General features: G+C 42.8%; 1 protein-coding gene across 1 annotated transcript; it reads right to left on the reverse strand.

Moving 5' to 3' along the window:
• Positions 1–3,226: 3,226 nt before the first annotated feature.
• Positions 3,227–17,690, reverse strand: SIX4 (SIX homeobox 4). The gene is made up of 3 exons (XM_017533932.2): positions 16,788–17,690; positions 13,332–14,020; positions 3,227–7,580 (listed from the first exon to the last, which is right to left on the reverse strand). Exons 1-3 carry the CDS (start codon positions 17,645–17,647, stop codon positions 6,784–6,786), a joined length of 2,346 nt encoding a protein of 781 aa, XP_017389421.1. The 5' UTR covers positions 17,648–17,690; the 3' UTR covers positions 3,227–6,783.
• Positions 17,691–18,057: the final 367 nt, after the last annotated feature.

The following is an 18,057-nucleotide window of genomic DNA, read 5'->3' on the forward strand; positions in this document are numbered from 1 at the left end:
GACGGGGTTTCACCGTGTTGACCAGGATGGTCTCGATCTCTTGACCTCATGATCCACCCGCCTCGGCCTCCCAAAGTGCTGGGATTACAGGCTTGAGCCACCGCGCCCGGCCTATGTTTAGAAAGTTTATAGATACATAAGTATAAATAGCTTTTCTGTACATCACTGGTATTTTAAAACATTGGTCTAAAAAATGCTCAAAAAAAAGAAAAAAGCTCAGTAACTACATTTTTGTTAATGTCCCATTTGTCCGACAATCTTTAGCCAACCTCTGTCATCTGGAACACAGCTTTAAACTTGCATGTTAAGTGCGAACACCTTGGAGTACTAATGAAAATAATTACCATAAAGGCCATTCACTAATATTAAAATATTTGAGGAACCACTATCAGGGTCCACTCCAAAATGTACTAATTTATTTTTGTGCTCTACATAGGGATAATACTTTACCCAGTTTAGCAATATAGTTCCCTAATCCATAGCAATGAAATGATTTAAAGGAATGGATGACTAGTACCATCACTATTCATTCAACAAGTAATTTTTAAGTGTCTACCATGCCCCATGCATAATAATAAATGCTGGAGAAACTAAGATAAACATGTAAAGAGGCAAACATTAACTTACAGTGGTATGATTAGTGCCACACTAAAGGAAGGTATAAATCCTTATCTAATCACAAAATGGGCTACGCACAATTCTTCTTGTGAGAATATGACAAAGGCTTCCTGAAGATGTGACATTGAGTGAGTCTTGGGGATTGGGTTGTTACGAAATAATCTGGTTCCTTTGGGGAACTGTTTCATATGGCTAGAGATGTGCTGAGGCAGAGAGGCAGGGATGGGATCAAGGAGACTTTGTATGGTGAAGGGTTTAAACAGTATTTCATAGGCAATTGAAGAGCCATGGAACGTTTTAAAGTGGAAAACGAGGCTGGGTTATGTCTTAAATTCTGAAAGTTCCATTTGGATATAGTTGCTATGTGGCCAAAATGAGGACCAGATACTGGGCTACTGTGTAGAAAGCAGTTGCAATAATTCAGTAGAGAAATGATAAATGCGTAAAGTATAGTAGTAACCTTAGTAATGGAGAAGAAACTGAGTCAAGAGACAGAAAAAGAGCAGACTTGGATAGACTTGTGATCTGATAAAGGTGGGGAGAAGAAAGGGAAAGAAGACTCCAGAGTGAATCCCAGATGTCTTGCCTGGTCATCTCAGTGAATAAATGTTGCTAAAATGAGCAACACAGAATGGGGCAGGCTTAGGGAGATAAGAGTTTAATTTTCCATGTAGAATCTTAGGTAGACTGGGACATTTTGAAAATATCTATTAGGGAGCTAGATCTACCACCCTGGAGGTTCAGGCTGTGACAATCATCCTCAGTAGCAGTAAGTGGTTTTGGCTAACAGCAGGCAGCAGCATAGACATAAGTTTTGCAGAGCACAAAATTCTGGAGACAGTTGGAGGGCAAACTGCCCTCTGTGCGGTTCAAGAGCTCCTGAAGTATTTTCTGTCTGACAGCTCAGGACAACATTGCAATAGTTTCCTAGTTCTGGCTTTCCTGCCTCCTGCAACTCAATTCTCCAGATTAGCCATGGCAACATTTTAAAGTGTAAATCATGTTACATTATTCCTTGCTTACAAGCCATGAGTGGCTTCTCAGACTCAAATTCAAACTATTTGAGACCAATAAAGCTCTACCTGTGATCTGCCCTTGCCTACCTCTCTAACAAGATTTATCACATGACCCCTAGAGTTAACCCTGTAATCCAGACCCTCTGTCCCTCTCTCAGGGCCTTTGCACCTGCTGTTCTCTATGTCTGGAATGCCCTTTTCTAGGTCTTACTGGCTGGCTTCCTCTCCTGATTCAATTACCTCCGCCGAAACGTTACTTCCTCAGAGAGCTTCCTTGACCAATCTAATGTATGTCTCCCACCCTGCCATTTCACATTCTCCATCTCATTACTCCTTGTTATATAACACTGACCATTATCTGAATGTGTCTTGTTATTTATTTACTATCTACTGTATTGGAAATGGTGATATGCAAAGGTAAATTTTCATTTCTTGTTTCTTCCTTTTTTTTTTTTTTGATTACAGGATTTTGCTGTCAGTCAGGTTGGAGTGCAGCTGCACCACCCTAGCTCACTGCAGCCTCCTGCCTCTTCCTCCCAAAGTGCTGAGATTACAGGCCTAAGTCATTGTACTTGGCCCATTTACTGTTTCTTAAGGGCAAGTGAACAAGTGGGATGGAAACCATCTAGCTGAGGGCCTTGAATTCCCATTGAGGGTTTTTGTTTAATTTGCTAGTTTCTGAGGAGCCACAATGTTTTAAGTAGAGCAATAATCTCGTCAAATGTTTAAAAATCTTTGTTTGTTTAAGGTTCTAAAATGTAACCACTCCATGACTGGGACCCTAAACTCATTGACTGAAACATTGCTCATGTTAACTGGTAAGGTTTACTTACATATAAAATTGCTAAATAAATGAGCGGAATGACAAGAATATAAAAGTCTAGAGATAATATCTGAAATTGATGGCTTTAACTAGTTTTGCAGAATTGTACAGTTGGTTTCCAATCTAGTTTGTTAGCCTTCCCTTCCTTTCATTGTAAGAAGCATAGAAAATCAGATGTCATGTAATTTTTAAATTAGGACCAAACTGTATCAAGGCCAAATTTTCTACATAGTCAGCAGCAATGTCTTTCTATTTGTTACTTTCAGTGAAACTATTGCTGGACCCAACTGTGGTGGTACCAGACTGGCTAATGGCAGTGCCCCAGGGATGGGTGATATTGAGCTCTTTCAATAAGGTTGAAAATAGGTCTTTGGGCCCTTCAATTTAATTCCATTAAACCCTACAAAGTAACTGCTGTGTGCCAAACATCACATTCATCTCTTGGGCAAAAAAGAAGGCGGGGAAGGAGAAGGTACACTTCTTCCTTTTATGGAGGATGCAGTCTAATAATTTACCTCTGAGTATGCAGTACAATTAATTGCATAATTCTGCACAAAGACCGACAAAGATTATTTTTCCAAAATCATGCCAACTGGCCACATAACTATTTGTCAGCCTTGGAAATGTTTGTTTTTTCCCTTCCTCTTCTTCGCTTTTCTAGGGATAAATAAAACCAATATTATTTGTTTCTTTTCTATTAAGATGGGTTACTCTTATTAAAACACACACACACGCACACAATATTCCCCAAATAATTTTCAATGCAAGGTATGTATAAATATAAAGTTTATTTAGCATAGTGTTTAGAAAAATAAGTTCACATCATTTCAGAAAACAAATAAAACACTTAATTGTCCAGGCATTAAACCCCCATTACAGTACAACATACATACTTTAGATCTCTTTGGTTGGGTAATTAAGCACAGAAATGTTCTGGGACATGCTCTGTGTGCCATCACCTAACAGTGCAGTAAAGACTCTGTTACCCCACCCTATGATATACATTCTGTGTAGAGTTTCTCTTTGTGTAAGGCACAGTAAAACCATATTGAGTATATAACTGGTTGCTTCTAAACATACAGTACATGCAACAAAAGAATAATTTTTTTGAGAACCCTGAAAGCCAAAAGAGTCACATGCTATATAATTTTGATTAATAAAATGTATGGTTGTAAATTAACATGAAATGTATCAATTAGATACAAAGTAACTGCTAAGCTCTATTATCTAAGTTTTACTAAGAGTTTAAAACATCTTTTGTGAAATGTAATTCTTTTCCCCATAGTTTCCTTGAATTATTTTTATTATGAGATGATCTGTCAAAACATTTTAGAGAATGAAGAACTTGTGGCTATATACTAATGCACTTGTCTAGCATGTAGCAGGGCAGGCTGCCACACATGCCCAATAATCCAACTTTTAACATGCAAGATACAAGGCATATACAGAGAGATTTAAGGTCAGTGTGCAATTTAACTATGGATTCTTACCTAGGGCTATAATATCTACCTGCCTTTCATAACACTAGAAAGGCACTGAAACGTGTACAATTCAAGAAGTCTTTTCATTACTATAAATATACATGAGATATAAAGCAGTATAACACAGGTGCTCTTGCTTGATTGAGGAACAATTGCACCTTCTCTTTAAACAATAGACTGTCCTTTACTAGATTTAACTAAGAGCTAAATGCCAAATTCTGGCTGATAGAGTGCATAGATAGGCTTACACCAAAAATCCCACAGCCAGCAGCATGGGTTGGGTTTTGCAGGGAGTTATTTACCCCTATTTTGATCTTCAGGGATCATTAGAGGGTCATTTGCAGCATCTTCAAGCATTGGTTTATGTAAGAGGGAAATTCTGCCATATGAACTCCAAGGGTTCTGTGTCTGGCCCTTGGTATGGCAAAAGACATTTGCAATTCTGTGCAAGGAGATCATGGGGTTTATCTTACTCCATTCACATATACGTGGGCTACATACCAACTGACCCTTATTTTATTGAAAGAATAGAAAAGAACAGTAAGTTCTTTACAATATGCATTGATTCTTACCTGGTATATTGTATAGCTACCTGAAGTAATTGTAGGGTTATTATTACATCATGATGGGAGTATGAATAGGTTTTCTAGGTAAGTCTTAAGTTTTGTGCTATCTTTTCTTAAGGGAGAAAGAGGAAGAACGCTGAATAAAAGAGAGGCTTATTATATTTTAGGAAAACATACAAAACATTTCCAGTTATATATATGTAGCATATATAACTTTAAAAACCTTCCCATTTCTCTTATTGAATGAGTATTTGAAAACAACTAACAAACTCTTGATACCTGCAGCAATCAAGTGGAAAACATCATTTTCATGTAAACTGCACTACAGAGCCATGTAATTAATCTCAGTAACAGGATCAGCACACACTCAAAGAAAAAACAAGCTGTATAAGTAGTAGTAGAGTGGAAAAGAACTCTAAAACACGTGACTTGTAAAACAAAACAAAAAACATGTCGCGTCAGCAGTTTAGGAACATTCACCAATTCTATCAAAAAATGATGTAGTTCTTTATCAAAATGATGGGAGAGAAATTCTTCATAGGGTTCTTCATATATACCTGCAAATTCAATTTTTAATAACAAAAGTTAAATCCCCTATGTCCCTTATTCAACATGCTTGGTTGATTGACGTGTAGAGAACTAGAGTGGGCTCTTTGTTCTAATCATAGAAAAAAGCAAGATGTGCTAACATTTTTATGTTCAGCAACTTTAAGTTATCTCTGAAGAAATTATTTTCTCACTTTTCTTGCTTTTCAGAGACTAGACAGTAACTTTACTTACTACATAAATGTATTCGCATTGTTTCATCTGTGTTCAGAGTCCTGATAAAACTATAGCCACAGCTTACAACATTATTAAACAAGCTTCTTAGAGAAACCCAAAATATTTACTTTTAAAGAAGACATGACAATATAGTGCAAACAACAGTCATGTGTCAGAGTGTAACAATTGATTCAAAACATTTAGAACTAAGTTTCAACAGGAAAGAATTTTGCTTAACAGAATTTACATATTTTCTTTACTTTGAAATGGTTTTCATAGCCTGTATAATCGCTTTTTCATGGTATCTATAACTTTATTATTTTCCTTATAATGAAAGCATCCACAATGATTAGTTGTTTATCCATTTGTGTAATAAATGTCATATATAATATTTGGTGAAACTTAAGTTCTTCAGATTTAAAGCAATTTTGTGGTGAAATTAACCCTGTTAGATAGAGAGTAGAAAAGAACCATCAGTGCTTCTGTTGACACTTCTGTACCTTACTACTAATAAAAGGCCACAAGGTAAAAAGGCACATAGAATTCCGTAGAAAACATATTTAAATGAATTGGAGAGTTGCTAAATAAAGAACAAGGTTGTGAAAAAAAGTAGCAAAATTCCAATATTGGGAGTTAGATTTCCTGTTTCAGTGTTATTAATATTGACCTTAATAGATTCCTGGTAAAAATCATTATTTTAAAAATCCTACAAAAAGTATAACTTTGTTGGAAACAACTGTGTTCACTTCCTGTTCAAACAATAAAAATAAATTAAACAGTAAGAAAACATTTCTTTTTCAGTTCATAGCGCCTGAAGAGAAACATATACAGTATAAATAAAATTCACTGTAATTACTCAAATCCTGCTTACAGAACTGATATATTTACATTCATACTGAAGTTTCAGAGTTTTTAGTGGAGTTCCGAACTTTCTCAGCCACACTGAGCTATTAGAAATCACATTTGGAAATGTGTTGAGACTTAACCCAAGACTTTCTTTAAAAATGCTGAAAACGAGAGGTGTGTGTGTGTGTATATATATATATGCTACCTAACTTTAAAAATACGTACCATTTATGTTTCTTAACCTTTTCAATGCCCATGAAGTAAAAGTAAACAAAAACAATTGTATTATTTCTAATGGTCTGCAGCTATCTTTAATTTTCTATGTTAGGTATATACATTTTTAATTTTAAAAACTATCAAGTTCCATTTTGACCTTAAGAGTTATATTGAGTCAACTAAATGATTCACTTTGACTTGACACATTTCACCTTGTTCCTTTGTCTCCATCTATTTAAAAGAGAACATTATAAGTGAAAAAAAGGCTGCAATAATGCAGTTCTACTCCTGTATACTTAAGTGTGATCTTCATGCAGATCAATCTAAAGTCTCTCATATGCATATACTTGCAAAACTAGAGTGTTTTCCTTTAAATGGGAAAATGTGTTGTGTCCTTGAGGCTTCATGAAAAGATTTGCCGCTGATGCCAAAAAGAGGTGAGGAGGAAATAAAGTTTATAAGTCTTGCATATCTTCATCCAACTGGACAGTCTGGAGCTTGGCGAGCTCTTTTTTGTCTGTTTCCAGGTCTTCACAGACAGTATCAACCATGCCATCTAGGACATACTTGGATTTAGAGTCCAGCATCATTAAGCTACTTGTTGCTTTGCTCTCAGAATTTGGTAAGAAATTCTCTTTCATGTTAGCTACCGATTGCAGAACCAAACGATGTTCTCGGACAAAATCCTGATGTACTGCTGGGGAGGGGTGACCTACCTGGTCTTCAGCTGTAGGAACTATTTCCCCAAGGGCAGCCTGAGTCATAGGGACTGACATTAGGTCTTGACCAGTAATAAGGGAGCAGTTCTGAAGAGTTGCATAGTTAGTGTTGCTGACAGATGTCACAGTAGACTTGCTTGCCACTGGTGCAGACATTGGCTGGCTATCGGCAATGTCAGGGTTTAGCTCAGTGGGATTTAGTAGTGTAGGGGGACTGAGGGAAAAACTGTGAGTTGGAGATACATTAACTAACGAGGAGGCCAGTGGATGGAGGCCACTCCCCGAGATGTTTTCAGAAGATAGGTTTGCATTTACTTGTGCATTCTGATTGACAGGCATCAACTGAGAAAATACCAGGCTCCTCTCCAAGCCTTCCTGTTTCACAGATCCTATAGTCTGGCCTGAATTAGGAACCGTGTATACCACTGCACTGGGAGCAAGGGAGCTCAAGAAAACCTTTCCTTGCTGGATTGTGGCCGACTCACTTGTAAATGTACTCCCATCTGAAGTGCTTGAACTTACTGAAATATTACCTAGAAAAAATAAAGTACTGATTATCATTGGTGGAAGTGATAGGGAAAGAAAAAAAGTTATACACACATGGTTTTTTTTCTCAGGTAGAGTATCTATAAAAAAGCAACACTTCCATACAATAATTTAGCCCAATTCTGGTTCAGTATTACTTTGAACACTTAAAACTATAGATTCCCAGTCTCTACTTCTTGAAAGTATGACTTAATACATCTTAGAACAGTTGTTTTTACCCCCCAAGTAAATACATATATATATTTTTTGTATAGAGACATCTTTTATTTTGTTTAACCACAACAACACAGCCAAAAAAACTAATTGTATTTCTGAGTCACAGGTGTGCCTATGTTCCCCATCTTTCATCAGCTTCTTAGGAAACACAGTGACTTCCAAACCATTACTTTTTATGTCTCATGACCTCCAGTGGTCTTGAGGATAGAACACGTCAAAGATTCTGTTGCCTATCATTTCTCTTTCTTTAAAAAAAATTAGATTCAGGGGGCATGTGTGCATGTTTGTTACACGGGAATATTGAGTAATGGTGGGAACTGGGTTTCTAGAGTACCCACCTTCCCAAGTAATTCTGATGACAAAGAGGGATTGAGAACTATTAGTTAGACGCCAACTGTGGGAAAAAAAAAAATCTTTTCTAAGTTCTGATTCAGTCAAGTTTCTGTTTCATCATTAACAACTTGACATCTCTTAATTAGTTGAAAGTTATTGCTAGCCCTGACAGTTATAACCAGAAGATACAAATGCAAAATGAAATGCCTTCGTTCAGGACTGACTGCTCAGTAAGTGACATAAAATATAAATAAATGGCATTGTAGAAAATACCACATAAAATGAGCTACCCTGGTGGTTAAAACTTAACCATATAAACCTGTACAGACAAGTTGCAAACTTTCACCAAACTAACCATAAAGTAATGTCAAGTCAACAAAACATTCAAATGCTTTTGTTTTCTTTTGTTGTGCCATTTCTGAATTTTCAGTGTTATAGTAATAGGAACAATTAATGGTAATATGAAATGTGCTTTTTAAAATACGGATTTACATAAAGGATCAGAGCTAATGCTTCTCTAAAAGGTTTGTATCTTTTGAAGCTCTCAGAATAATGGTCCATAGAGACCAGAAGTAGAAAAAGAAATGTTAAGTACAAAGCAGAGATGTTCAAATCAGATCACTCAGACAATGTAGATGAACTGGACTTCCCACTACCATCAAATAAAACCCTTTTTTTTCCTGAGTCTTTACATAGGCATGAGATGATGGCAATTAGATAATCTAGGACCTCAAATATGGTCTTTGGGGGGACTCTTATAATAGGTGGGCTTTTATCCTGATCTTAAATTAGATGTTTAGTAAATTCTTTTTTTTTTTTTTTTTTTTTTTTTGAGACGGAGTTTCGCTCTTGTTACCCAGGCTGGAGTGCAATGGCACGATTTCTGCTCACTGCAACCTCCCCCTGCCAGGTTCAAGAGATTATCCTGCTTCAACCTCTGAGTAGCTGGGATTACAAATGCATGTCACCATGCCTGGCTAATTTTTGTATTTTTAGTAAAGATGGGGTTTCACCATGTTGGCCAGGCTGTTCTCAAACTCCCGAGCTGAAGTGATCCACCAGCCTTGGCCTCCTAAAGTACTGGGATTAAGTGAATGTGGCTCATGCAGCCTCAATCTCCTGGGTCCAAGCAGTCTCTCCCACCTCAGCCTCCGAGGGAGCTGGGACTACAGGTACGCACCACAATGCCCAGCTAATTTTTAAATTTTTTGTAGAAATGAGGTCTCACTATGTTGCCCAGGCTGGCTGGTCTGGAACTCCTGGGCTCACCTCCTGCCTCGGCCTTTCAAAGTGTTGGGATTATAGGCGTGTGACACCACATCTGGACTCAGTAAACTACTTTTTTTGAGAGAGCAGCTCAATGTTAAAAGGTAATCAATTCATCTAAAACATTTTCCTTCCTGAATTATTAGAATATTGTGATTATATTATCACCTCTATGATAAATAAGTGCCAAAGGGCTGTTTATGTCTTCCAAAAATTTTTAAGAACCCTAAATGCAAAGGAATATCTTTAAGGAATAAGAAGACACTATATGTGAACACCTTTAAAACATTTAACTACAAAGTTTAATCACAGAAATACTGGCATTAAGAAAAACATTTCTAGGTATGTTTCAGTTACTCCCTAACATAAACTTTTGTTTCAAGCCACACATATGAAAAAACTGCTTTTATTTGAAAACACTGACTTCAACTTAAGTATGCTTTATAATTCTTTTTATTTATTTATTTTTTGAGACAGAGTTTTGGTTTTGTTGCTCAGGCTGGAGTGCAGTGGCATGATCTTGGCTCACTACAACCTCCGCCTGGTGAGTTCAAGTGATTCTCCTGCCTCATCCTCTCAAGTAGCTGGGATTATAGGCATGTGCCACCACACCCGGCTAATTTTTGTTTTTTTTGTGTTTTTTGAGGCAGAGTCTTACTCTGTCACCTAGGCTAGAATGCAGTGGCAGGATCTCGGCTCACTGCAAACTCGGCCTCTTGGGTTAAAGCAGCTCTCTGCCCCAGCCTCCCAAGTAGCTGGGATTACAGGTGCCCAAGACCACACCCGGCTAATTTTTGTATTTTTAGTAGAGATGGGGTTTCACCATGTTGACCAGTCTGGTCTTCAACTCCTGACCTTGTGATCCACTCACTTCGGCTTCCCAAAGTGCTGGGATTACAGGAGTGAGCCATCGTGCCCAGCCTCTTTAAAATTCTTTTAGGCAGCTGATTTGTGGCAAAAAAAAAAACAAAAAAAAAACTCAAGGAGATGTTTATGTTGTTGCATGTATATTTATAAAATTGTTTGTCAATATATGCGTGAACAAAATGATTATCTTTTTATACAGCCATAAATAGCATAATATATGCAACGTTTTCCCCAACTGCTACTGAATGAATATAAGTGTTTCTGAATTTGTAGAAAATATAACATATATAAAAGGGAGAAAAGAAGATTTGATCTAAAATTTGATTTTTGAGCATAACTACAATTGAATTAAAAATTGAACAATAAGGCCGGGCGCGGTGGCTCAAGCCTGTAATCCCAGCACTTTGGGAAGCCGAGGCAGGTGGATCACAAGGTCAAGAGATCGAGACCATCCTGGTCAACATGGTGAAACCCCGTCTCTACTAAAAATACAAAAAATCAGCTGGGCATGGTGGCGCATGCCTATAATCCCAGCTACTCAGGAGGCTGAGGCAGGAGAATTGCCTGAACCCAGGAGGTGGAGGTTGCGGTGAGCCGAGATCGCGCCATTGCACTCCAGCCTGGGTAACAAGAGTGAAACTCCGTCTCAAAAAAAAAAAAATTGAACAATAAGATAAAAAGCCCAACCGAAAAACCACATAGAACTTTTTAATGATGATATGAAAAAAATTAAGGCAGTTGCTGTGTCTCATGCCTGTAATCCCAGCACTTTGGGAGGCTGAAGTGGGTGAATCACCTGAGGTCAGGAGTTCAAGACCAGCCTGGCCAACACGGTGAAAACCTGTCTCTATTTAAGATACAAAAATTAGCCAGGTGTGGTGATGCATGCCTGTAGTCCCAGCTACTTGGGAGGCTGAGGCAAAAGAATCACTAGAACTTGGGAGGCAGAGGTTGGAGTGAGCTGAGATCATACCACTGTACTCCAGACTAGGTGAGAAAGTGAGACTTTGCCAAACAAAACAAAACAAAAAAAACTTGTTGCTCAGACTGTAAAGTGAGTAAAAGATATAGGTAGATATTCTAGTTTTCTACATTAATCCCAACTATAGAAAGGTAAGTCTATCTTGCCTAGACATTTTAAAGAATGGCTCAGTATCTGTTTGTGAGAAAAAACTGAATACCTAAAATGCTTTATTGACAACTGCAATACCCAACTACCATACAGAGATGTTGCTTACTGGATTAAACTTAACCATCTGGTTAAACTTATCCTTCAACTCACCCAGATGGTCTAAGGATTGACAACCTTGTCATTTGATCTTAGCTATTTTAACTGAAAATGCTATTCTTATTCCTATTAAATGTCCCATTTAAAAACTTAGCTATTAGTTCATAATAATTTTCTACAGCAGTACTCTTCTAGATTACACAATTAAATGTATTTCTGCTTTTCTCCTCCCTCAATATACATAACTCATTCTTTCCGCTCAAATTTGTTGCCTCTAAAATATGACCTACTGTTTGGAAATTTTCCTAATGAGATAAAAGAAATTAGATCAACATTAAATTATTATCAAACTAAGCCCTTTGGCTTTCCCTGTGGTTTTCATATTTTTGCCTTATGTTGGATAGTAACTTAGCTTAACGCTTTCCATAAGTTGGAACAATGATGAACTGAATAATATGCTGAAGGACTGTCTTGTTTTACTTCCATTTTGCCTAAAGAAAAGCAAATGTACAGAATGAAATTTAGAACAATTTTTCCATTAATTCCTTCAATAAACTGACATTGACTACAGTTGTGGTAACAAGAGAGTTGTGCATAAATTGATTTTTTTTTTGTAAAACCATCTTATAGGAAGCAGACTTTTAAGGTCAGCAATTACTTATTTTGCTTTTGTAAAAATCTGGGGCCAGGTGCAGTGGCTCACGCCTGTAATCCCAGCACTTGGGGAGGCTGAGGCGGGTAGATCAGGAGGTCAGGAGTTCGAGACCAGCCTGACCAACATGGTGAAGCCCTGTCTCTACTAATTAGCCGCGCATGGTGGTGCGCACCTGTAATCCCGGCTACTCAGAAGGCTGAGGTAGGAGAATTGCTTGAACTCTGGAGGCAGAGGTTGTAGTAAGCAGAGATTGTGCCATGGCACACTAGTCTGGGCAACAGAGCCAGACTCTGTCTCCAAAAAAAAAAAAAAAAAATCTGGATTTTCAGATTTGCCTACAAGAAGGCAAACATGCATTAACATCTACCACTCGTGAATTCAAGGGATTATGCAAACTCCACTGCCAAATTCTAACCATTCCTATTTCTTTAAAGAGAAAATGACAAACAGCATCTAGGCTTGCTTAAAGTCAGTGAAGAACTGATATATCCGCCTCAGGTTTCCTGAATTTCAGTTAAGTACTTTCTCTGGAAGATTGCTGTTAGTAAAGCCACAAACATTCAAACTAAGGCTTACTATTGTCGTCATAAATAAACAACTCACACATTTAGGGGGTGAATATGTGTGCTGAGCAATAGAAACCCAATTGCATATTGCTCTGATTTTCTTTTAGGTCTGTTAGTCTTAATTATAGGAGGAACAGGATTCAAACATAATTGATCCAGTCTTTTTAGCTTGTTCTTCTAAAGCATTTTTCATCAAATAAATAATGCTTAGGTAAAGTATATGCATTCTTACCAACTGCTAGACTAATTTTGTGTTCTTAGCAATTTTATTAATTTTTAATCTTAAAATGTCAAGCAGTGAGTTATTTTGTAAGCACTGATTGACTTATCATATTTCTGTAATTGTAGAATTGGCAGGACTTGCTATGAACTGTATTTTTCCATTCAGTTGTTAGTAAAATAAAAGCCCATCCTCATGACGAAAGGGAATAAAGCAAGCTGGATATGACATGGGTATTGTGAAAGAGGAGAATCACATCAAGACTATTCTACAGCTAATAAGGTATCTGAACCGTAACATCAATCTATAGCTATCACCAAATGCATCACTTACAGCAGCTGATGAACACATTTCCTTGTGCATTAAGGTACCAAATAAGATTTTTACCTTGTGAAGCTGCCACTGACACAGGGGGCAGCTGCAGTGAAGAGAATCCAATGCTCCCATTAAGGAACTGGCTGTTTGCACCAGAATTGGGGATCTGGACAATCCCATACTGGTTAATTTGCACTGGTGTAGTAAAAGTCACTACAGAACCCCCATCCTGGGAAGCCACTGTTTGAATGCCTTCTCTTTTCACCTCAGTGCTGGGTATCAGCCCTGGGAATGAGACAGGGACACTGGGGCTGTAGGACGTGGTGGCTGCTGAGTTAGCAGCAGAACTCTGGAGGACTTTGAATTCCTTCACATCCTGGGAGGTAGACCCCAGTATGTCAGTCATGGATATACCATTGCTCACAATGTTTGATGACATTTTTGGTGGGTTCAGTGCCACTGCCTGTGTATTTCCCACATTTAATCCATTAAGGATAACTCCACTGGGTCCCTGAATAAAAGAATTTCCATTAAGGAAGACAGGTGACGTACTTGCAGGTACCAAGCTTCCATTCAACAGAACTCCAGAAGAGCTTAATGATATCTTAGCATTTCCAATTTGTTGCATATATACTGGCTCCATATGACTGGAAAGGCTGAGGTTGGTGACGCCATCAGATGAACTGGAGAGTGGGTGAGGAGATAAATCCTCATGTCCCTTGCTGGATTCATCTTCAGTGCTGGGGTTGCCATCTGACTCACTGGATGGAGGGGGAAATCAAGACGATCAGAAGGTCAGGGGGATGACATTCTACATAGTGCCACTTGTTTGGAAAACCAGCTTCTTCTAAATCCATTAAAATCGGTAATTAAGGAAAGCACAGCAGGGTGTCTGCTAGTCCTATTTAAACTAAGAGGCCTTTCAGCAGATTCCGACCAGCCAGAGAATCTGGAAAGATAAACTCTCAGATCCCAATCATTTAAAATAACAATAAATTCAAGGAAAGTCCAGAGATCTGGAAGATGTAAATTCAGCATTACAGAGGAAATGTATATTTGATTTCATAGTGTAGAAGTGCTAGTCCTTACTGCTAATGACACCATAGAAAAAAACGCCTTAGATGAGGTGGTCAGTCTTTCCTGTTTAGGAACTCCTTCCCCTCCTCTCAAACCAATTCAGATTAGTATTATTTTAGAGGTAAATGAAACTGCCAAAGGAGCAGGAGGTGGGAAGTGTTCAGCTTTTCTTTTTTGGTCAGTTAGTTAACAAGAGATCATTTTCTCACCTGCTCCCAAACTTCTACTCCACCAGACTGACAACTCTCTCATTCAACAAAGTGGCTGTCCTTGTTGTAGGAAAAGGCACTTTCAACCCAAGAACAGTTATGTGCAGTCGCCTTTGAATCCAAAGGAAGCCAAAGGGGCCTATTTAACAAACACCATCCAGTGCCCTGGTGAGGTGGGAGGGAAAGGGTGTGGGTCACTCAGAGGCCTTTTAACTATTAGACCCCTTCCCCAACTCCTTGGTCCCTCTGTTCCAGCCAGGACCCTGTTTCTCATCTCTCTGACTTGGGAGAAATACCAAATCGGGGTTGGGGGGTGGGTAGTGGTGGGGGTTTCCCATTTGGTCTGAGGCTGGGAGGGACAGCAAAGGAGGGTAGAACAGAGGCGTTTTGGAAGCGCTGCGGGACTTGGCCCAGCATAGGATCCGACATCCCCGCAGTGCCCCGCGGTCGGTTCGCTTTCATGCCGAGGGAAGAGGATTACCCGGGCTTTGGGCTGCAGGGCCAGGAGCGCAGAAAGCGCTTTGATTTATGAGCTGAGGCTGAGCCGCCGTCGCTGTCTGCGAGGGTGACTCACCGGGGGTGCGGGTGGGAGGTAGATCCGGAGAGGGGCCTAAACCAGGCAACTGGGCCGGGGGCGGAGTGTGGGGTTTATGGGGGGGGTACAGAGAAGCCGGCAGTGAGGCGTGAGGGAGTCCTAGGGAGCGTGCCTGGCTCGCGAGCGGAGGCGGTGGGGCAGCTGGCCTGCTCATGGTGCCCGCTCCCCACCCTCTACTCTGGCCCTGCGGATTCCGTTGGTCCCCGAGCGCGGGATCCGCGGCCTCTAGTGGGCGCGGGGCAGGTGGCACCGAGTAACCCAAGCGCCTTCTCTGGGCCTTTCCGCATTGTCTGCGGAAGGCGCACGCACATCCAGGTGCACGTTTTGTTTTGGTTACCGGGTAGGGTCAGTTAGGACACCGAGCCTCCCTCCCAGCCGAGGGCGAGGAACGCCAGGGCCCGAGCCGTCGGACCCCCACAGGGGCCCAGAAGCGGCAAAGGCGGGCTGAGGCCGGCTCTGGAATGCGCTGGGAGATCACCTTCACCTGGACCAGGCGGGCAGGATCCCCGGCTCCCAGATTCCTTCTCTGAGCAGCACCTTCGAGCTGCTTTTGGATTCTTTCTCTCCTATCCCCGCGGGGCTGGACACCAGGTCTTTAGGCGACCTTCTCCTTACTTTGTTTCGTCCAACAAAACACACAGACGCACACACCAAGTGTCTGACTCGGGAAGACGCACAAAAAGGTGGAAAATCCGGTATTTTCTACCAGAGGGGGAAAACAGCTTGTCAGTAAAAAAGTTCAAACCCAGTGGGGTGGGCGCGCAAGGAGGTGCGTTGATAGCGCCCCCACTGCTTTGCTGCCGTCCGCCGTAAGCCAGCCTGCCCCCCACCCATAACTACCAAACCGGGAGGGAGCCAAGCAGCATTCGGGGACCAAGGGAGGAAGCAGCCCTTCAGCCCTGCTACCCCGGCTGCGCTGAAACCCGATCCTAAGGAGTTCAGAATCAGGTTTCAAAACACGACAGAGTCGGGCCGCACCAGCACCCCACGTTGCCGCGGCCGCGAAGGGAACCACAGGGGCAGGGTGAATGATTAACTCTGTCACATGAAACCTCGACTTTCCGAGACCCCTTCTGCGCCGCAAGTCCCACAACACTCTCTTCCCTACAGAGCAGCCACCGCGACCTCCAGCGCTGGCCCCGGGGTCTGCTGAACCCTGGGGATCCGGGAGCGTGCGAGCGCGCAAGGCCCGGTGTGACCCCGCTGAGTGCAGACCCCAGCCGGCGCCCGCAACCTCTGCGGGCCTCGGGTGCCGGAGAGAGGTGCGGTGCCGGCGTCCACACTGGCTTCCTTAGCTCCACCAGAAGCGGGGAGAGGGTGGCAACTTCAAAGCCAGCGGGAGGAGGGGGGAAGCCGGGCAGCAGTGACCAGCCGAGGTGGGGGCGGGGACTGAGACCTAGGCGGGCAACCAGAAACTTCTGGGGGGAGGGGGGAGGGTAAGGAGGGAGGTCCCCCCGCCCCTGCCCCTTGCCTCCGCCGCCCCCCACCGCAGCCGGCCGAGGAGAGAGGTGGGGGGCGGGGAGAGGTGGGCAGCCGGACCAGGCTGGTGGGGAAGGTAAGCGCCATGTTTGCGAGCACTTGGAGGAAAAGAAAGCTGGGAAGGGGTGGGGGAGAGGAAGGGGGAGGAGGAGAAAAGTTGGCGCTCACCTTTTGGACTGGGTCTCGGAGGGGTTCCGGTCGCGCTGCCGGCGGTTCTTGAACCAGTTGCTGACCTGGGTGAGGGAGAGGCCGGTGATCTTGGCCAGGTGCCGCTTCTCGGCGGGCGAAGGGTAGCGATTCTGCTTGTAGAGCTCCTTGAGCGCGTTGCGCGACTTCTCCTTGAAACAATACACCGTCTCCTCGCCGTCCCAGATGGTGCGGGGCAGGGGGAATTTCCTGCGCAGCCGGTACTTGTCCACGGCTCCCAGCGGCCGGCCGCGGGCTCTCTCGGCCTCGGTGTAGCGCGCCTTGTACCAGAGCTGCTGCAGCAGCGGGTGGTTGGCCGACTCGAAGCTGTGGCTCTCGAGGATGCTGTAGAGCTCGGGGTAGATGCCCTGGTGGAAGGCTACGAGCGCCCGCGCCTTCAGCAGGCTCTCGTTGCCACGTAGCAGGTCGCTCTGGGGCAGGGACCACAGGAACCGGGCCAGGCGGTCCAGGTTGCCCCCCTGCTGCAGTGCCTCGCATACGCAGGCGACGTGGTCGGGCGAGAAGGCCAGCGGGGTCTGCGCGGCGGCGGCGGCGTGGTGGTGCCTGCCCAGAAGTTCCGAGTGGAGTTGTACCTGATCCGCCGCCGCTCCGGCCGCCGCCGCCGCCACTGCCCCTTCCTCGCCACTCACCCTGGCAGCAGCGGTCGCGGCGTCCCCCGGCTCCAGGGGAAAAGGAGCCTGAGCCGGGGGGCTCAGCCCCACCGCCGCGCCCCCCGCCACTTCTCGGTGCGCCTCCTGCCCTTCCGAGGCGCTTTCCATCCCATTCTCCTGCTTGATGTCCGCCGCACTTGCAATCTGCCCGGTGGGGGAGGAAGAGGACATTTTTTGTTGTTTATTTTCCTCCCTCCCTCACTCCCTCGCACTCTTTTCCTCTTTCTTTCCCCCTCTCTTACTCCTCCTTCTTCGTCTCCCTCCCTCCTCCCCCCCTCCGGAAAGCCCACTCCCTCCCTCCCGGTTTCGGCTGGATCTGGCCGATCAGGTTTCCCCCCGGCCACGCAGTCACCATTAAGATAGCTGCTAGAGCAAAGTAGTGTAAACGGATAGCTGCTTTCTGCCGTTCCCCCAACGTGACTCCTCCGGTTGCTGCATACTATATGGCACTGGCGGCCAGGCCGGCCCGGCCGAGCCACCTCATTGGCTATTTCGCATTCAGAGGGAGGAGGAGACACCATTTCTATCCCTGTCGATCACCCGCCTCCCACTCCACCCCTAGCCTTTCCCTCTTCCCCTGA

Source organism: Cebus imitator, unplaced genomic scaffold (assembly GCF_001604975.1).
Source record: "Cebus imitator isolate Cc_AM_T3 unplaced genomic scaffold, Cebus_imitator-1.0 Scaffold83, whole genome shotgun sequence".
In the NCBI taxonomy this organism is placed as follows: Eukaryota; Metazoa; Chordata; class Mammalia; order Primates; family Cebidae; genus Cebus; species Cebus imitator.